The sequence below is a fragment of the Pongo abelii genome, chromosome 14 (genome assembly GCF_028885655.2).
Source record: "Pongo abelii isolate AG06213 chromosome 14, NHGRI_mPonAbe1-v2.0_pri, whole genome shotgun sequence".
In the NCBI taxonomy this organism is placed as follows: Eukaryota; Metazoa; Chordata; class Mammalia; order Primates; family Hominidae; genus Pongo; species Pongo abelii.
Genome location: NC_071999.2, coordinates 79,451,227 through 79,473,507, shown reverse-complemented (window position 1 = coordinate 79,473,507; position 22,281 = coordinate 79,451,227). Strand labels below are relative to the sequence as shown.

General features: G+C 39.6%; 1 protein-coding gene across 23 annotated transcripts in view; it reads left to right on the top strand.

The window, feature by feature from the left end:
- The window catches only part of KLF12 (KLF transcription factor 12), a 458,965-nt gene that overhangs the window by 358,694 nt on the left and 77,990 nt on the right, over positions 1-22,281 (top strand). For 19 of the 23 annotated variants that reach the window (XM_063714935.1, XM_063714934.1, XM_063714937.1 and 16 more), the window contains one exon: positions 21,351-21,413. In XM_063714935.1, the coding sequence (XP_063571005.1) occupies positions 21,351-21,413 (63 nt within the window). Of the gene's footprint in view, positions 1-5,618; positions 6,302-21,350; positions 21,414-22,281 lie in introns of those variants that run through there. The other 4 variants (XM_063714944.1, XM_063714942.1, XM_054529111.2 and 1 more) reach the window with 1 other exon arrangement.

The window sequence follows — 22,281 nt, the reverse complement described above, 5'->3', positions numbered from 1 at the left end:
GAAATAGTACTAGTGGGTTAGGGATAGAACATGAGAGTTTTTAATGTCATGTTAAGGAGTTAAGGGTTAATTCTGCAGACACTGAGAACCCCCTTGATGGTTATTGAACTAGGGTTGAGATAATGAAAGAAGGAGTTTAGAGAAGTGTTTTTAGAGTTCTTGGTTGCTGATAATAGAATCCACCACGTTAACAATTTATGGTGAAAGGGAGTTAAATGTCATTATGCCAGCAGAGCAGCCAGAGGACGCTTCTAGCAAAACACCTCTGCCACTCACTGCTCATCAGTTGCACCTCTAATTGAAGATGGATGCCAGGATCTCTCCCCAGCTGCCCCAGAATGACTTACGTCTCAGCTGTGATGCTTGCCAGAAGACCCAGCCTCTTTGCACAGAGCAGCTCCCTAACACCGCTCAGCTCTGTCTTGCTTTGGCTTGGTAGAAGCTAGCTTGCACACAGAAGCTTAGTTGCAAAGGCCTCTAGGAAATGTAGGTTTTAGCTTCCTAGGCTCTTTTCTTTAAGATGTCAAAAGACAAGGGGCTGGAAGGAATGCTGAGCTGGCTTCCACTATCTGCCCATAAGGCTCATCTGTTAGTAGTGTGTCAAATGGATAGGCAGGAACAGAGATGGATGCATGGCATCCAGGAGATAATAGTGTGCTATACACGAGATGCTAACCACCTCCTTTAGAGGGATTGCAATAGCAGTCAAAAATAAGGGATAGTGAAGATACCTCAGAGCATGACTCTCTAAGTGTTATTGACTATAAAGGATGAGAGAGAAGTCAACAATGATTACATGGCTCTGAAATCTACTATCTTGCAAAATACTTACTTTACTAAAAAAAAAAAAAAAACGGGCAGAGAATTGGTATATAAGTTCGTTTTAGATATGTTGAGTTTGTATTAATAGTGGATATCCAAGTGAACATAGCCAATAAGGAGTTGGAAATGCACAATTAAAATTGGGCAAGATTAAAGCTGAAGATGTAACTTTGGGTAGAAGGCTACCTGCAGCGAGGTGAAAAGACATTTCATTAGAAAATAAAATGGGCCAGCCTTTGTGGCCCATTCCTGGAATCCCAGCACTTTGGGAGACTGAGGTGAATGGATCACTTGAGTCCAGAAGTTCAAGACCAGCCTGGATAACATAGGGAGACCCTGTCTCTACAAAAAATACAAAAATTAGCATGGTGTGGTGGCACCACCTGTAGTTCCAGCTACTTGTGGTGCGGGAGGATCACATGAGCCTGGGAGGCTGAGGCTTCAGTGAGCTGTGATTGTGCCACTGTACTCCAGCCTGGGTGACAAAGCAAGATCCTGTCTTAAAAAAAAATAGATAATTACATCATTTATTGAACGAAAATAAAGATAACCAAGGGAGGAAAAAAGATTAATTTCTCTGGAGTAGCCCTACTGTGAAAATGTAACTTTGGGAGACACCAGCATGATGTACCTTCATGAATGCCTGTGCAGACAGGGTAGAGAAGGTAAAGAAAGAGCTAAAGAAGGAGATGAGGAGGCCAGGGGCGGTGGCTCACACCTGTAATCTCAGCACTTTGGGAGGCCAAGGAGGGCGGACCACGAGGTCAGGAGGTTGAGACCATCCTGGCTAACACGGTGAAACTCTGTCTCTACGAAAAATGCAAAAACAAAAAATAAGCCGGGCATGGTGGCAGGTGCATGTGGTTCCAGCTACTTGGGAGGATGAGGCAGGAGAATGGCATGAACTCAGGAGGCAGAGCTTGCAGTGAGCCGAGATCGTGCCACTGCACTCCAGCCTGGGCAACAGAGCAAGACTCCTTCTCAAAAAAAAAAAAAAAAAAAAAAGGAGATGAGGAAGTATGTCAGAGATGCTGGAGTGGAGGAGGAGATGGGATAGCACAGTGGCATGGAGGCCAAGAGAAGGGCAGGTTTCAGCTCTGGTGTGTGTGGAGTGGGGGGTCAGCAAGGCTCGTTACTGAAGTAAGTTTGCACTGAATTAAAATAAGTATTAGAGTTATGGAAGTAGAAGCCAGATTGCAGAGAGAAAACGATGACAAAAATACAAGTCTGGAGAGAAAGGTTTATAGAGAAGTGATGTGAAATAGTGGGTTAGGGACAGAACATGAGAGTCTTTAATGTCATGTTAAGGAGTTAAGGGTTAATTTTGTAGACATTGAGAACCCCTTTGATGGTTTTTGTACTAGGGTTGATATGAGAGAAATAGTTGATATAATGGTTGATAGAATGAAAAGAAAGCGATGCATAAGAATTACAGTAAGATACAGGCCACCCACTGCAGATGGTAAGCTCTGAAAGAAGCAACAGAGATTGTGACTTCTTTTCCTTCTGTTAATTTAAAGGGAGTCTGTTCTGTACATAACTGACAGCCGGGGAAAGAGACTTAATAAACAGAGGTGATATAAGTCAGGCATTTCTTATCAGAAATAAACACAATTTGCATTTATAAAATGCCCTTGGGAGTCTTAAGTACATTCAGCAGCGTTCTGTGGACTTGTGACATTGGAGGTGTTTTGACATGAGCATATGTGTACCTGTGGAAATACAACCTGATAGCCCATTCTAAGGATGCGTTTGTGTTTGAACTGTGTCCGGTTTGCCAGGCATTACAGTCATGTTAAAGTTCACAAAGATGGTACGATTTATAAAAGATACTAGGAAGAACAGGAAGGCATCATTTGAATTTAATATTGTGCAAAGATATTTCCAAATTGCATACTCTTGGGGTCATTCATGGTCAAGGTAGAAAGGAGTTATACAGACCATCATGAGACTACACTGGCATTTCACAGCAATTCACATTAGTAAAATAGAAAATTGCTTTTGAAATTTTTTAATTCATGCATAATACTTGTACATATTTATAGGATACATGGGATATTTTGATACATTCATATAGGGTGTAATGATCAAATCAGGGTATTTAGGATATCCACCATCTCAAACATTTATCATTTCTTGGTGTCAGGAACATTCTAAATCTTTTCTTTTAGTTATTCTGAAATATACAATTATTCTTTATTCTAGTCACCCTACTGTGCTATATAAAACACTAGAACTTATTCTATTTAATTTATGTTTGTTTGTACCCATTAATGAACATCTCTTCATCCTCCCCTCTACCCACACCCTTCCCAGCCTCTGGTAACCATCATTCTACTGTGGGCCTCCATGAGATCAACCTTTTTAACTCCCACATATGAGTGAGAACGTGTGATATTTGTCTTTCTCTGCTTAGCTTATTTCACTTAACATAATGACCTCAGTTCCATGCATGTTGCTGCAAATGACAGGATTTTATACTTTTTTTAAGCCTGTATTTATTTAAGCCCTTCAACCCTTATATTGGTCATTACCTGAAACAGCCATAATGTAATCCATCCATGATTTGTTTTGTGTGGTGCGGAATGATTCCAGCAGGGGAGCAGGCTTGCGTGTAGCCTGATGATACACATGTAAGAGGGTGGGAATTTCAAGGTCTCTGCTCTTTAACACTGCTCTGCATACAGAATACGCTAAATCAATCCAACTGCCTGTCCTGTTTTGCCCCATTCAGATTGATGACACTTTGTAAACACAAGCCACAATTAGGACACAGCTTGACAAATTAGAGCCCCAGACACAGTAGAGAACTCTTTTGACTTCTAAAGCAGCCACTCATCTGATACACAATCAACACCAAATTTTGAAATGCACAGACTCAAACCTAAAAAGAAACTAAAGTCACTTGGCAACCACTGGGTCATACTTCCTAATCAGCAGATAATTAGTATGGTCAGTTCAACATTGCATTTCCAAAATACTGGTTACTCTGGGATCCTTGCAGAATGCACTCTACTACAGCTACGGTGATTGAAGTTTGTCCGGTTATTTAACAGCATGTTGCAACACTCTGGTTACTTCTTATTTTAAAATTAAGCATTTAAACATTTCTTCATGATAAACTCCCCTAGTTATGTACAATTTGGGAGTTAGCTGTTCATTTCAAATGAAGAATATTTCAAGTCTTCATCATAGTCACTTAGCATTTAGCCTTTCAATGCCAGCACCCAGAGAAACAGTCTAGTAGCTATTGTTCTTACTTTAGGAGAAAGTTAGGCACAAGACATGGAACAGCCAGGGACATGTGTCAACACCGCAGCATGAGACTCCAGTAAGTAAGGACAAGATCATCAAGCTGAGACTTGGATAGAACACACTGTGCTCCAGGCATTGTTTTGAACCATCCCCATTATGAAGATAGGAAACCTGAGGCATAGAAGATTAGATTTCTCACCTATAAACCACACAGTCAATAAGTGCAGAACCTGGATTTGAACCCCAGCAGTCTGGTCTAGAGTCTAGACTCTTAACCATGTTACTACATAGCCCTTCCATGAAGTTTCTATGCTGATTTATACATTTATACCACACTACTGTCTGTTACCCGGCTTAGAAAACAGTAGAAACTAAGAACATGTTCTGCTTCATTAATTATTATTTTTAAACATTGAAATGTTAATCCTTTGTATGATTAAATTGTATTGCCTTGTTTCTTAAATTCCCAGGGCAAGAATGAAAGAGTGAAAACATCAATTGATTCTATTAATATATTAATTTTATCATTTCTTTTTTTTAATTGTGGCATTTCTATTTTACTGCTTGGTAATAGGCAGTTTTTTAGGCCTATGCTTTGTGTGTTGTTGATTACATATATGAAATTATTTTATTTGGCTCTAGGTTTATTCTTATTTCTGCAACTATCTCAGGAACTCTGTCAAGACACTTGCTTTCTTTTTTGTCAAAGCAAAAATAAAGCTAAATAATAAGGATGCAATTGTGGGTAATTTCCAGACCCAGCCTATTTTGCATAACATCTGTATTCAATCAGGGACTACAAATTTAAGCAAACTGCTCTAATCATATTTTGTAAATTCAGTTTGTCTTGATTATTTAAAAGAGGGTATCAAGATTGGTAGATTTAAATATAGGTTAAATCTATTTTATAGCCATTCATCCATCTACATTTTGTAATAACAATGATGGAGAAAGATTAGCTCTAACAGAAAAGTTACAAAAAAAATAAATAATGGTGTACCTCAGAGCTATTGTGGGTTCAGTTCTAGACCACTGCAATGAAGCAAACGTTGCAATAAAGTGAATATCACAAGGCAAGCCACACAAATTTTTGGTTTCCCAGTGCATATAAAAGTTGTTTAAACTATACTACAGGAAGTGTGCAATAACATTGTATCTTAAACAGTGTATGTACTTTAATAAAAATACATTATTGTCAAAAAATGCTAATGATCATCTGAGCTTTCAGTGAGTCGTATTTCTTTTTGCTGGAGGCAAGACCCTCCACCAGCAAAAACATTATGATCCTCTGAAGACTGACTGATCAGTGTGGTGGTTGCTGAAGGTTGGAGTGGCTGTGGCAATTTCTCAAAATAAGACAACAGTGAGGGTTGCTGCATCCATGGAGACTGCCTTTCATAAAAGATTTCTCTGTAGCATGCAGTGCTATTTGATAACATTTTACCCACTATAGAACTTCTTTTGAAATTGGAGTCAATCCTCTGATACAGCTTTATCCACTAAGTTTATGTAATCTTCTAAATCCTTTGTTGTCATTTCAGCAATGTAAACAGCAGCTTCACTAGGAGTGCATTCCATCTCAAACTGCTTCTTTTATTCATCCATGAGGAGCCATTCCGGCCGGGCGCGGTGGCTCACGCCTGTAATCCCAGCACTTTGGGAGGCCGAGGCAGGCGGATCACCAGAGGTCGGGAGGTCGAGACCAGCCTGACCAACATGGAGAAACCCCGTCTCTACTGAAAATACAAAAATTAGCCAGGCGTGGTGGCACATGCCAGAGGCTGAGGCAGGAGAATCGCTTGAACTTGGGAGGTGGAGGTTGCGGTGAGCCGAGATTGCACCATTGCACTCCAGCCTGGGCAACAAGAGCGAAACTCCGTCTCAAAGAAAAAAAAAAAAAAACATTCCTTGGGTGCTGAGCTATGAGGACGCAAAGGCATAAGAATGATATAACAGACTTGGGGACTCGGGGGAAGGTTGATGGCTGACAAGGGATAAAAGACTACACACTTGGTACAGTGTACACTGCTCAGGTGACAGGTGCACCAAAATCTCAGAAATCACCATTAAGGAACTTTTCCGTGCAACCAAACACCACCTGTTTCCCAAAAACTGCTGAAATTTAAAAAAAAGAAAAAAGAAATGACTTCATCTGTCCAAGTTAACATTTTTTAAAAGAGTTGCTTCTTTGCTCATAAAATAAACAAAGTAGGATATTGTTTAAGAGTGTGGCGTGGGAGTCTGAAATTGTAGCCATTCAGTCACATCTTCAGGCCCCACTTTTAACTCTAGTTCTCTTGCTCTTTCTACCACATCTACTTACTTCCTCCACTGAACTCTTGAGTCATCCATGAGGGTTGGAACCAACTTCCAAACTCCAGTTAATGTTGATATTTTGATCTTTTCTCATGAATTATGTGTGTTCTTAATGGCATCTAGATTGGTGAATCCTTCTCAGAAGGTTTTCAATTAATTTTGCTCAGATCCATCAGAAGTTATCTATGGCAGCCATAGCCTTATGAAATGTGTTCTCCAATTCCCTGATGCCAAGAAAGTGTCCAACAATTCAATTAAATTCTAATGCTAGCTATGCAGTTAGCACAGATGCCACAGCTCAAGGGCTCTGTCCCTCAAGACTGCTAGCACTTCAGATGCCAGCTCCAAATGGGGTCCCCAAGCTTTTGTCTGTCTCACTAGAACTTGGGAAATTCCCATAATCCTGTCTCTAGTTCAGTAATTGGTGAGAATGCCTTGCAGAACTTAGGAAGGCATTTCACTTATGATTACCAGTTTTTGATAAAGGATGCAACTCAGGGGCAGTCAGATGAAGAAATGCATAGGGTAAGGTATGGCGGGGAACCCTGAGTTTCCATGTTCTCTCCAGGTGCTCCATCCTCCCAGCATATGGATGTATTCACCAACCTGACAGCTCTCCAAACCCTGCCCTGTAGGGGGTTTTATTGAGGTTTCATTCCATAGGCATGAGGATCAAATCATTGGCCACTGGTGATTGTGCTCACTCTCCAGGCCTCTCTCCGCTTTCTAGAAGTTGGAGGTTGGGGCTGAAATTTCTAACCCTGTTTCTGGTGAGGAGCTAAAAACCTGAAACTCTCTAGGGGGTTCTGCCATATGTCATCTCATTAACATAAACCAAGGCATGGTCAAAGGAGGTTTATTATGAATAACAAAAGATACTCCAGTCACTTAAGAAATACCGAAGGTTTTAGGAGCTCTGTGTCAGGAAGCAGGACAAAGATCAGATAATTAATTTTTTATTATACAACACATAGGCAGACTAATATGTATATTATATGCTGTTTATTGATAAATTAGATGGTCATTTAAATAGCCGAGACTAGTTTATGACTTCTAAACATAATCCTCAACTGCAAACAGCATCACTGTTTGGTAAATATGAAACTATAATATTTGCCACACATTCTATCATTTTAGCTTATGTCTGCTTAACATTTTTTAAAAGAGCTGCTTCTTTGCTCTTAAAATAAACAAAGTAAGGTGTTGTTTAAGAGTGTGGCATGGGAGTCCCTCAGGCCTGGACTTGAGTTTCAACCATGGTATGCGACCTTGGGTTAGGTACGTAACCTCTCTAAGCTTGCCTTTCTCGTTTGCAAAGTGAGAATAATACCTGCATGACAGGCTGTTGTTTGGTGAGGCTCTCTAGTGAAACTCTTAGCACAGGCCAGGCGCGGTGGCTCACGCTTGTAGTCCCAGCACTTTGGGAGGCCGAGACAGGCAGACCACTTGAGCCCAGGAGTTCGAGACTAATCTAGGCAACATAGGGAGGCCTCACCTCATCTCTACAAAAAATAAAATAACTAGCGGGGTGTGGTGGCAGGCGCTTGTTGTCCCAGCTACTCGGGAGGCTGAGGCAAAAGGGATCGCTTGAGCCTAAGAGGTCAAGGCTGCAGAGCCGTGATTGCACCACTGCACTCCAGCCTGTATGACTGGAGTCATACAGAGGGAGACCCTGTCTCAAGAAAAACAAAAAAGAAACTCTTAGCACAGTACAAAGTTCATGGGAGCTCTTGCTTTACGAAAACACTTGTGTTTGCGTAACTGCCAAGTGTCATGGAACACTGTCATGCCTATTCTATGCCACTCAGTTTTTCCCTCAAGCATTTTCAAGAGCTCCTTTTTCATTGGCTCCTTTGACTTAACATACAAAATTATGGCTTTTGTTTTCTTTTCTTTTTTTTTTTTTTTGAGACGGAGTTTCCCTCTTGTCACCCAGGTTGGAATGCAGTGGCGTGATCTCAGCTCACTGAAACCTCTGCCTCCCAAGTTCAAGCGATTCTCCTGCCTCAGCCTCCCAAGTAGCTGGGATTACAGGCATGTGCCACCATGCCCAGCTGATTGTTTTGTATTTTTGGTAGAGATGGCATTTCACCATGTTGGCCAGGCTGGTCTCGAACTCCTGACCTCAGGTGATCTGCCCGCCTCGGCCTCCCAAGGTGCTGGGATTACATGTGTGAGCCACCGTGCCCAGGCTTCTGTTTTCTTTAAGAAAAGACAGAGTAAGGGAGGGAAAGAGGAGGAAGGGAAAGATTACCTAGATATTAGTCTTTTTCATTTCTAGTCCATTTGCACACCTGTTGCCATTGAATTGTTTTTTTTTCTTTTGAAATGGAGTTTCATTCTTGTTGCCCAGGCTGGAGTGCAATGACGCAATCTTGGCTCACCGCAACCTCTGCCTACCAGGTTCAAGCAATTCTCCTGCCTCAGCCTCCCATGTAGCTGGGATTACTGGCATGTGCCACCACGCCCGGCTAATTTTGTACTTTTAGTAGAGACAGGGTTTCTCCATGTTGATCAGGCTGGTCTTGAACTCCCAACCTCAGGTGATCTGCCCGCTTCAGCCTCCCAAAGTTCTGGGATTACAGGCATGAGCCACCGTGCCCAGCCGCCACTGAATTCTTATATGACACTATCTTGTACATTATTCATCTGAAGCGAAATCTTCCACTTTCAAGAGAGAAAAATCTCAAAACATCAATTGCATCATCAAGGACATTGTACCTTCTGGGATGTACCCCCTTAGCACGAACTCGTTCTTCCCATTAAGATAGTCATGCGCTCAACCAATCGTCCCCTCTTCCTTTTTGTACGTACGTCTTTCTTCACTCATACCTGGCTGCCTCTCCACGCCTGCACAAAAGTTGTATCTTAGGAGACCCAGCCCAAATCTCACACGATTCGCTGGAAGGAGTTTTTCTGTCCTCTGACCTCTTGAAGTAATCATATTTCGTTGATTTCTTTACTGTTTAGTTATCTGCTGCCTTCCAACTATTCTTCTATTTGCAGAATCGGGTGTTCTTATCTTATACTGTTGTTGTTTAACCTTTCTGAGACTATTGTATACTTCCCCAATTGGACTGTTGTCTTTTTTTAAGATCAGAGGCTATATCTTAGTTTTCTTTAGTGTTACCTAAATTGATTGGTAGGTGCATTTAATGTAGGAATGCCTAATCCATTTTAATCAGTTGCTTCCTGTTCATGAATATTTTTTTCAATCACGATGGTAGAGTGCTTCCTAAGCAACCAGAACAATGACGCAGTGATTCATATCAAAAATAACCAAAATAACAACCAGATGTGCTTTAATTTGGCTATTTTGTTAATATAGTAATAACCAGTATGTGTTTCTGCAGGGTAAACTCCGTACCCTCTTTGGCTTGTCCTACATGAAGCAGCGGAAACCAAATACCAGTGGCTGGAAGTGGGGCAGAGGGGAGAATAGTGAATTTGAATGTGACTACTATAAGTGATGTTGATCAAATGTGAGAGTCCCAGTGCATTTTGAAAGTGCTTGTGTGGTGGGTGCATTGCTATTTGTCCAATCCTTTTGGTGGGCTGGCATGTGATACTTCATAAACTTCTTGCCAATCTCCACAAGTACCTTTAGCCTTGTGGGTACTGATTTATATGTTTGGCAGCTCTTACACTCAGATGCCAAGTCCTGAAATAAAGTGTCTCTGTATAAGCTGGTAGGTCAGGTCCTGGCTTCTTTGCCTTGAAGTTCTGCAAGCTTCTTGGCTGTCAGTATTGGCAGTGAGGAAACTGCTACTACAGCTGTTTACGGATTAGATGGCTCTGTGATTCAGTACTGAATCCGTCTCTTGGATACCATTCCTCTTGATTTATTTGGTGTCCACTTAAAAAAAACAAATTGAGACTTAAATACACACACACCTGCATAAATCCATTTCTTTTTAACACATTATTTAAAATAATAATAATAGTCACATTTAATTAATAGATTGAAAGTTTTCTAGCATTTGAAATTTTATTGGAAGTGAAATGTAAGCTACATTTTTTCCTTAGAGATGGCTTATCATCTTTAGAATCTAGTTTATGCCATTTTCATTATGCCTGTGAACCAAATGATGTAAAATTTTGTCCTATTCAAAGGAAAAATGGTACAGCTTAGTGAGCTATAACACCTTCTTGAGAGAATGCTAAATTGTAATAGGTCCAATTTGAGGTGACAAAATGTCTGTATTACATACTTTAACTTTGCCTTTTTTTATAGCCTAAATGAGGCATCTCAAAATTAATGCAGCCAGAAATAGCAAAGGCATTTGAAGTAATTCCTCGACTACTTATTACTTTTTCTCAACAGAGCTCACCAAATAAATGGTGTTACCGGTGGGACTAATAGCGTAACTACCAATCAGAATGTCTTCCAGTTCATGAAATGTCTCCAACTCAATCCACACTAACAACTAAATAAAGTAGTTCAGTTCATGTAATAAAGAACTAGAACCTTAATGTACCATTTACTGAACACTGAAAAATAATATATTTATATCCATGAAAAGGAAAGTGGAAAATTGAAGCAATTATCAATTGCTATCTCAGGTCAAAGCAAAATTTGGGATCTGTATAACCTAGGTAAATGTCAGTTCCATGATATAGGTTGTATTTCTCTGTACACATAATCTAAATTTCCCCAAAACTTACCATAGCATTATTTTATCAACCTTTGAAAATGCCTTCATCTCTTTTTCTTTTACTCTTTTCTTTCTACCACTCTTCAGCATTCCATTTATTAGTAATTCTGTACTCAGTTCATGCAAAAAACCATGAAAATAAAGGTGGAATTCATCAGTTTTTACTTTGAAAAAAGAGTGATAGGCCGGGCACAGTGGCTCATGCCTGTAATCCCAACACTTTGGGAGGCCGAGGTGGGTGGATCACCTGAGGTCAGGAGTTCGAGCCCAGCCTGGCCAATATGGCGAAAGCCTGTCTCTACTAAAAATACAAAAATTAGCCGGGCATGGTGGCACATACCTGTAATCCCAGCTACTCAGGAGGCTGAGGCAGGAGAATCACCTGAACCCAGGAGGCAGAGGTTGCAGTGAGCTGAGATCGTGCCATTGTACTCCAGCCTGGGCTACAGAGCAAGACTCCATCTTAAAAAAAAAAAAAAGAATGCGAGAGAAGGTACATATATATGCACACACAGACACACACACATGTACTTTATATTTGTAAACATGTATAGATTGTTACTGATAATAACTTGAATGAAAAACTATATCACTAAGTAAAAAACAGAAAAAATAATTTCTAATAGATCTGTATTGCTTATATTATTATCCCAGCAAAGCCCTGGCACTTGAAAATTATTTTATTTTGAAATAACTTTAGAATGTAAAAATTGCAAAATTATTATAGAGAGTTCACATATACCTTTCACCCAGTTTTTCTAATGTTAATATCTTACATCCTCATAGTATAATTATTCAAACCAATAAATTCTCGTTGGTCGAACAATTAACAAAACTACTGACCTCGTTTGGATTTCACCAGTTTTCCCACTGTGTCCACTAATTTCTCTGGTGGTGAGGAAGTGACGGATAGATCTGCCCTGACATTTTGGCTTGGGATGGTTCCATGTGTGGGCCAATGCAGGTCCAAAGAACCCACATCTCCTGTAGGGCCAAAGCTTTTCTTTAAGGTACATCATTTTTCAGTCACTGTCTCTTACATTTTGTACTTTATCTTTTTAATGTATAATCTGTATGTGTGTGTGTGTGTGTGTGTGTGTGTGTGTGTGTATAGTTTGTATATGTATACACACACATATATTGACTTATTTATTTTTCCAGATTATTGCAGCAACACATCTTTAGGAAAAATAAGACTACTATTATGAGTTCTCATCATCTCTTTTTATTTATAGAGCAGTATTTAATGTGTGCCTACTTTGTATTGGACATAACAGCCTGGTACTAGGCATAAAGTGGTGAGCTAGGGAGAAATAGTTCTTACTTTTTATCAAATAATCACTCTCCATATAAGTGCATATAATTCATAAGTGCTATGAAGGGCAATGCAGGGAATGATGAGAATCTGTAAGATGGAGACATGATCCAGTTTGGTGAGTTGGAGGGAGAGAAGTGACATTTGAACTGCAGAGCTGAGGAAGGGGTAGGAGTAAACTAGGCGGGGCTGGTAAGGGGGGCTGTGAATAAAAGGACCAGCATGTGCACAGACACTGAGCTGAGAGCAAGAAACAGAAAACAGAAGGGGATGTTGTAACATCATGAAGCTTGGAGAGGTGGGTGGCTGGCTGATAGGCATTCGGGCCATGTTGAGATTTGGGTCAACTTCAAAAGCAATGGAAAGCCATTAAAGGGACAGGGGAGCTGAAAAATATCACTATGCTATAGTGCAGCCAAGGGATTAGGGGAGGTGATAAAAAAGAGGAATGGGTTAGAATAGGTGGGTGACTGTGGAAATGGAACACAGATAGAATGGACATAGTGTCATAGCCATCCCTGTTTGTGGATATGGAAAGAGTTCAGACCAGGGTAACTCGTGGGTTTCTGGGTTGTTTAACAGAATTGATATTGGTGTTAATGACTGCTCAAAGCAACACTGAAGGAAAAGCAGACTGTTTTTTGCCTTTCTGACATTGAAGAAATGGGGGAGACGCTCTCTTTTCTGTCCTGACGTTGGTCATGAGATCATATGAGCCTGAACTGAGTCATGAAACTCCAACCTTCCATCCAGTGAGATCCCTGGTATTCTCTGAATGAGTGGGAAGAGAGGTTTAAAGTCAATCGAGAAGATGTCCTGTTCCCTGGGGTCCTGGCCCTGGTCTGGTGGTCTTCTCACTTAAATTCTGCCTCCACGAAGCTCAGGGCTCACCTATGATTTATATGCTAAGGATACTCAGGTCTCTAGCTCTTCTCAGAATTCTCTGCTGAACCCCAGATGTGTATGTGCATCTGACAGTTAAAAACTTGTATTCTTTTTTAATCCAGAAACATGATCCTCCTTTATTCCCTATATTGGCTTCTTTGATTATCCACATCAGAACCCTGGATGTCATCCAAAAATTGTTACCTTACTTCTGCCTCACTTACCCACACCTCACATATACTTAGACCAGATCCTGCAGATACGCCTAATCTGTGTCCATCCTCTTCTCACTCCTCCCTCGACCCACCGTCATTCCTGCTGTGTCCATCTGAATCCCGCTTTGTGACGTTATTGCAGGTGTCCTCTCATGGCCTCCTGTGCCTTGCATTCCCCTCAGACCACCCTCTGTACTGCTGCCAAGGTGATTTTTCTGGTATACAAATCTAATTGTGCCAGTTCCAAAATTAAAATCCTTTGGTGGCTGTCCTTTAATTCCGTTTGAGTTAACCGTTTACCACAACACACAACACCTGTAATCCCCTGCCCCTCCAGGCTTGCTAAACCTTTCCCTCTGGTTGTCTACACCGATTTGTGGTTTTGCCATTGGACACGTTCCCACCCTTTGGTGCTTTTTCATATCGCCAGAATTCCCCTTTCCTTTTCCACATCTGAGAAATGTATCCTTTAAAGTGTACCTCATTCATTGTCCTAGGGAAACTCCCATGTTTATTCCAAAGCTTAATTCAGATGCCCCATGGCCGTTTATCTGCCCCTGCAGCTGTTTATCACATGGCACCATCATGGTCAATTATTTGTCTAAGCTCACCTTGCAGTGCTGGCTTCTTCAAGTCAGGAACTGTGTTTGAATCCTTGTAGCATCCCCTCCCCTCACACACTTCATAGCACGTAGGAGCCTGGAACACACTTAAGAACTTAGAATGGTGCATGGCACAGTAGAGACTCAACTAATATTTGAATTAATGAGTAAGTAATAGGTGCACAATAAATGTTGGTTAAGTAAAAGATAGACAGGTTGTATATATGGCTCTGAGCAATAGAAGAAAGACTGATATGGCTGCACAGCTCTGTGACCCAGTTTCCGACTCCTGAGAAATTTATGTATTGATATGTGCATCTTAATCCCATCTTAACATCAAGCTTATCTCCTGCAAATACTTCCAAGAATCTTTACCCTCTGGCCATGCCATATTATTCACTTCATACCTTGAATTCACTTTCATACTTAGATGAGTAACTTAGCTCCTCTTCTTGGAGTGCTTTCCTACCATTGTTCAATTTTGCCTCTGAAAATTGTACCTATTCTTTTTGTCCTAGCCTAAAAGTCTCTTCCTCCTGGAAACGTTCTCTGGTATTTCACAGTTTGAATTCATTCTAACCCTGTTTTTACTTTTATGAAATTTGAAATCTCTTCTAATTTTCCTATCCTATTTTGTAATAGTTACTACCTGTTTATCTCAACTGGACTGTAAGCTGCTTGAGGGCAGGGATGCTATTTTGCTTACAATGCAAGACCTCGCACATAGTAACTGTTGAGTGAAGTTTGTTGGATTGAATTAATAATGTTCAATTACTGATGCTTTAGGTGCTCTGGAGGTTTTCAGTAAGTAATTCACTGAGATTGCTCAAATTTCTAAACCTAAAACATTTTTATATTTTTCTATACTCATTGTTTAACAAATGTTTATGCATCTATGCCACATGTTTATTATATGTGAACAATGTATTATGCTAAGCTCTGAGGATGCAATAGTTTATTAGACAGACATGGTTATTGCATCCATCCTGAAAGTTGTAGTTTAGTAGGAAAATCAGGCCAATCATACAACAGCTATTTATTGAGTGTCTACTTTAGTACCAGGTACTGGAGATATGACAGTGAGCAAAAAGAGAAAAGTTCCCTTGTCCCCTGGAATATGCTGTCTAGTTGGAGAGACAGGTTAAATAAACTAAACATACTAACAAATAAATCTTGAGTTAACCCATGCTAAGTGCCCCGTGCCATGAGAACTAAGAGCAAGTTCACCAAGACCTGGAGGTTAGGGAGGGCATCTTACAGGTGAGCATCAGCAAATCAGCTTAGCAGGGAGACAGGAGAACATCTAGTGTCACTGCCCCAGAGAGAACAAGTGGGGATGGTGGGAGATAGGGCCAAGATTAATTAATACATTATAATTGCACACCAAATGCTCTTTTTGGAATTCCTCATTCTGTTGGTGTATATCAGAAATAAATGTTTCCTTCAAACTGTTATATTTTTAGCACAGTTTAACTTCTCTCTTTCAGTGTCTATGACATTAGAATAAGAGTTATAGTAAACAGTTAAAAAAATGTTCACATATTGGCTAGGCATGGTTTTGAGTTCAGAAGTTTGAGACCATACTGGCCAACATGGTGAAACCCCATCTCTACTAAAAATACAAAAAATTAGCCATTACAGGTGGTGCATGCCTGTAATCCCAGCTACTCAGGAGGCTGAGCAGGAGAAATGCTTGAGCCAGGGAAGCAGAGGTTTCAGTGAGCCAAGATGGCACCACTGCACTCTAGCCTGGGTGACAGAGGAAGACTCCATCTCAAAAAAAAAAAAAGTTCACCTATTAATTGTATATAATATTTAAGTTCAGCCTACTTTTCTAAAAGTAACATAAATGGTTTTCATGAGAGAAATTTTAGTATAAAGGCAGGTGGAGAACCTTTTAAAAATATATGGCATTTCTAATAGTCATTTAATCACTGGCCTGAGGAAAACCTGAGAATAAAAAGGGCCCACTGAATTTAAACACTGGTCACACTCATATTTTTATTTGGTCATGGGTAGTGTATTTATATTAAAATAACATCTAGAGTAACCTAAATAATCAGGAGAACTTGTTTTCAGTACAACTGAGTGTAAGAAGAAAGCAATACCAAGAATTATTTTTAAATTATCTTTTATATAATTCTGCATAGGAAAATTCTGATATTTAGTAATTATGGAATTATTTTTAGGTTAATCTTTTCTTCAGCAAATGTAGTAAACTGAGTTGTTAAAGTATGTATTATGTTTAATGCTTTGCACAATGTATAGATAATCATTTAATCATTAACCTAATTAAAATATAGGTTAATGATTATATAACCTAAATGGTTTTAGAAAAAGAACATATGTACATAATAATTTCTTATAATCTTGGTATAAAATATCTAATCTTGCTAGATGAGTAATGTCCTACAAGAAAGATTTCATTGGTCTGTGGAATAATCATTTATTCTCATTCTTCTCAGTATGAAACAGCCTCTCTAACTTATGGGGTGTGTGCACAAGTGGACTCACATGTTATTCTAAGGTTTTTTGGCCTGAGCAACTGAGTGAATAATTCTGCCATTTTTGAAATTGAGAAGATACAGGAAGGAACATCTGTTTTTTGTTTGTTTGTTTTCAGAGAAAGGCTGATATTAAGAAACCTGGGTCTGGTTTTCAGAGAAGATCTAAGGCTGGAGGTAGACATTTGGGAGTCGTGGTGATGTGGGTGGGAAGGTCATGATGGTAGCTCAGTTGGAGCCTCTTTTAGCTACAGAGTGAGTTTAAATAGTGGAGAGGAAAGGTTATAGGAAAGTGACAACTAGCCCATGCCAACATTTAGAGTTTGAAAGAATGAGAGGAGGAGGTTCAAGCAAAGGAGAGAGAAAGGAGGAAAGCCAGAAGAATGTCTTGGCTGCTGAGTAAAGAACCTGTTCAAGGATGGAGTGATAATTTATGTCAGTTGCTGCTGAGAAGTTGAGGACTGAGAATTCACCATTAGATTTGAAAACATGGAGACTATTGATGGCTGTGATGAGGGCGATTTCATCAGAGGGGTGTGGATACCAACTACATTGGATTCTAGAGAAAATGGAATGTGAGGAAGCATGGATATAGCTAGAATTAATTTCTGCCCTCTAAAATTTACATGTGTTGTACATTATGTATTTAAATAGCAATGCTAATATAACAAGGAACATTCATAAACAGAGATAAAGTATATTATTATGACTGTACTTCTTGTAAGTACCCACATGCTTCATATTTAGTCCAAGAAAACCATTACTTCCACTTTATATCTACTTATATTATAAAATGTTCAATTGGGCTTAAATACATGGAAAATTTTCTATTTAAGACCCTGGTGCTAATTCATCTTATTACATCCTCTGGGCTGGGTGGAGGGAATATATATAAATATCAGATGATGTAAGACAGGTCAGACAGGTCAGACATACCTGTGTTTAAATCCTTACTTTTCTCTTTACTACCTACGTGACCCCAGCAAGTTACCAAATCTTCTGAGCCTATTTTCTCAAAGATAAAATGTGGACAGTAATGACATGAGGATAAATTAAGATAATATGTCTTAATTATTTAGCATGATACCAAGCAAATAGTCAGGGCTCTGTAAATGGGTGCAAGTTTGCATTGCCGTGATTACTGTCTTGTTCTTGAATGGGTCATAACCTAAATACTATGCAGTTTAGTACACAGAAGATGGATCTTCTAATAAAGAGCAGAAAAATGAGCTGCCTGAGAGTAAGCCATACCTTATAAGCCATAGTTTTTGGTTTGTATTATTCTGTCCATGTTTATTTCTTGGTTTGCTTTCTCGCCTTTAGTAAAGTTGTATAAGCATGGTAGGTAAGACTGCAGGCTCTGTAGAGCAGATTTGTAATCTTAATCCCCTGGAATTACCTGGATAGTCCAGCTCTATCCTCTGACTTCCCATCCTTTCATGTCTAATCAGCACTGCTAGTGATAATAGCTAACATGTATTGACTGCTTCCTAAGTACTGAGCACCATTCTAAAGATTTTATAGCTGTTAACTGATTTAAACCTCGCAGCCCTAGGTAATAGGCACCATTATTACCTCCATTTGCCCTGATGAGGAAACTGAGGCACAGAGAGGTTAAATAACTTGCCCAAAGATGACACCGTTGGTAAACAGTGAAGCTGGGATTCAGTCAGGCAGGCTGGTCACACAGTTTTCACTCTTAACCACTTCATCCTAATTCCATTTGGGATGATAAGATTGCATTAAGTTATCACAGCTTTCCTGTGGTGCAGATAGTAAAGTGGGACCAGTATCCTTCCCCAGCAATTCATGAGTGGCTGATGATTTGTGTTGGGGATCAAGGTGTTGCATCCCACCTTCAGTCACCAGGGGGTGCCATTCAGGTAGGTTTATGAAAACATTGAAAACCAGAATGATGGTATTCTCTTGATTAACTATAGATGGCAGTCATTAAGATGCAAGGTTTTGAGAGTCAGGTTCTTTGGTGCTTATACCCAAAGAAGAAAGAGCCATTTTTGTATTAAGTCATCTAAAAAGTTCTCATATGCTTAGCAAGAAAGCTAAATTAAGCTCTGCACTGGGTAAAATTATAAACATGCTCTCTGCTCCAGATGAGTAAGTGTATATAAATAGAACAATTGGTACACATGGCCCTAATGGTATAGCTTCCCTGTTTTCTATGTAATCACCAAATGTGAGCATTTCCACCTGACAGACTGTCAGTCTCAGAAGAGCACATTCAATACATGTTACACAACAACCAAGATTGCCCTTTTCTTCAGCGTGGTGTTTTTTCTTTCCACATCCAGCAGTTAGTACTAAGGCCTGAAACCCTTAGTTACAGAACAAAGTGGCTTAGCAGTAATCGAGCCTGTGTGAGGCTAAGGGAAGAATAATGAACATTCCCTGCAAGCTTCCTGCCTAGATGCAGGTGCAGGAATCAGGAGGTCATGAATAATGCATGACATGCAGATTAGGTGGTGGTTTCTCCTACAGAGGTTTTGACGTTGCTACCTGCCTGGCTTCTATATGTGGAAAGAAGGCAGAAGATGGCAAAAAGTGTCACAGTTTAAAGACTGAGCTCAAAAAAAACATGCCATATCCTTTTGAAGAAATAAAATATAGGGGGTTGGTGAAGTGCAAGGCTTATGGTCTACTTTATCAGACGAAGTGTGTGCCAAGTTATCAGTGTACTTATTCCCTTTGAGGACAGAAATAAAGCTTTGTTCATTTACCTTTTTAATTTAGGAAACCTTATAATTATTTGTTCATATACACACAATCAGGACTTCTTTTCCAAAGACTTTCCTAAGGAATTCTTTTCCTGAGACTGCTAAACCATTATAGAAATTCTCCATTTGCAGTATTTGATCTATGGATCAGTGAAATTTTCCTAAAAGATACAAATACCTAGAGAATGTTTTCATTATGGATTAAACAGACCCTCTTTTTCTTCACTAATATATGCAGTAAACAGCATCAATAAGAGAATACTTCTGTCATTAAACTTCACCCAGTGGAATTTTCATGATGAAATAGTTTCTTTGTACCCCTAGGGTTAAGGAGGGGACAATATAAAAAGTAAACGTGTAACGGATAGAGGACAAATTAAAGAACTGTGAGTATTTGGGACCGATTAAACTTTGTTTAAATAGTTAGAATTCTGATACCCCAGTGAGGGTATAGGGAAAGTTCAGGAGAATTTCCTGCACTTCCTCTTAGGTCAGGGGGCTTTAACTGGGGAGAACTTTTTTGGCTCAAATATCCATTTTAAGGATTGTATTTCAAGCAGACAGAAGGTAAAAAAGTAAAAGAATAAAAGAGGAAAAAATTACGCTTGCTACCTTTCGTATAATTTTTATGTACTACTTTTATTGCATTTTCCCCCTCTTTGTCCAATTTAGGATACTGGATTATGAACTGGCTTTCATTTCTAGCTGAGTCTGTCATTTCCACTAGGCCCCAGTTTGGCTGGACGCCAAGACCAACAGGTGATCCTTGTAGCTGCAAAACAGCAGGAAGTGGGCCGTGCTTGAATGAGACAGTTCACCAGAGGGGCTGTCTGGCCTCTCTCCATCTTTCTGCATAATTAACACCCCCTCCCCCATGCCGAGCAGAAAATCTGTGCTGAGCAGCTCAGCTGCAGCAGCCACTGAGAAGCGCTGTGAGGAAAAGAATGTTAATAAGGGATGTTGGAAGAAATAAGCCTTCCGAGTGCAAAGTGCAGTCTGGCTCTGGGTTTAGGGAAAGACTGCAGTTGGTCCTTAGGCGGGGCTGGAACTGCATTATCTGTTTTGGAATGATTTTCACTTATTAAACAACTACAGAGAACTGGGTTTCTTACAAACCTTGGTTCTAACTGGACTTTAAGACCAGTTTTATATCCCTATTTTTTTTCTTGTAAATAAGAGCAATGTATGAAGCATAAAGGGTGAAGGTAATATAAGCTAAGACTGCTTGGATCTCACAAATCCTGGCTAAAGATAGACCATAACAGGAAGCTGGCAGCCGGAAGTAGGGCATATTGTTTTGCCAGTTAGTGACCCACAAAGAGGCGGAGATTTACTAGCTAGGCTTTGATTGGAAGATAACAGCAGTTCCCGGAAGCTTTAAGCTATTTCCAGTGGATGAGTCCAATCCTGGAAGCTTGGAAAGCAAGATATTCTTCACTTCTCCTTTATCTGGCTAAAATTTTGAATTGACTTTACTTTCTTCAAAGTCCAGTGTAGCACATCACTTCCAGAATGTACTCCTCCTAGGAGTACCTGTTCACCCTTCCTTCCTTCCCTGTGCCCGCAGATTCTGTCACAGCACATTTGAATAACGTTGTTTGCTTCCTAGAGTTTTAAATGTGGTAGAATGAAGGAGGGGGCACTTAGACGCCTCTTTGTGCCCACCCTCATGGGAACAGGTACAAAGAGGGCTCACTGAACTCAGGCACCATACCTTAGATAACTTTTACCCACCCTTGTACCTGGCAAGAGTTAGGTATTCAGTCACTTTTGTTGGACTGAATGAATGCATCCATCCTGCCTCTGGGAGTCTCCAGAGTGAACATTATGACAGACCTGTTGTCTTGAGAGTGGTTAAGAAGGAAAAAAGGACCACAGATTTACAGGCATAGGAATTTAATTGCATCATTTACTAAGAGGGGATCAAGTTCTGGGGATTTTGTATTAAGCAATTCTAAAAGAAATTATTTATAAAACATGCCATTTTTTTTAAATTTGCAATTGGGAGTATGCTTTTTCAGTGACTGGATTATTCTCATCTGTCTACAGGGTACATCCGTCCCCAGTATCAAGGGTCCGGGGAAATCGAATGAATAATCAGAAGTTTCCTTGGTGAGTATACAGTCTAATATGAGTATTTGTAGGTCTTACGGGAAACTTTAATAGGGCTTTTGTTAAAATTAAGAGAATTAGTCTTACTTCTCTATACAGAGTACATTCCTGCTAACTGGACTATGTGGTCTTCGTTTCCTTTGGACAGTTCGAAATAAATATTGATGGAGTTCCTTTCCAGCCCAAACTCTTCATTCACCAAAAACTCTGAGTGTAACTTTTTTTTAACAGATATGATCTAAGTTCCCAAGATTATAAACTCTTACCTATTTTAAAGAATGTTTTCCTTTTTTTCGAAGGTACATAGACCCAGATATTTCTCAGATACCAACTTCAACTTCTCATGAAGATTTCCACAGTTAATGAATCTGTTACATTAGTTTTGGGGATTACAATAAACTCAGTGATTTTTTTTTCCTTGCCATAGCCTTGAATATCCAGGATTTTTTTTTTTTTTAATTTGGGGAGAACTAAGATCTTTAACTGATGAGTTCTTGAACAAAAATATAGATGGAATTTTGCAGAAACAACCTGAAAAGTTACTTCAACCAGAAAACATAGATGATCGATTCTTTAGAGAAGCGATTTAAAGTGTTTCACAAATATTTCATATGAAACAACAAAAAAAGTAGGCTCAGTATCTGTATTTGTTTATATTACTCCATTCCACAAAGTTAACCTTTTAACACATAATGTGTTATTCAGAAAAAAAAAGAAAAACTAAAAAGAAAAAAATGAACTGTGGCTGTATTACTTCAAAGATGAATGGAAATTCCATTTTTACTTCATTGAATTATAGTTAGAATGAGATTTTGATTAAAACTATGCCTTTTTTTAAGTATGGGAAGATGATTACCAAAGATTGAGC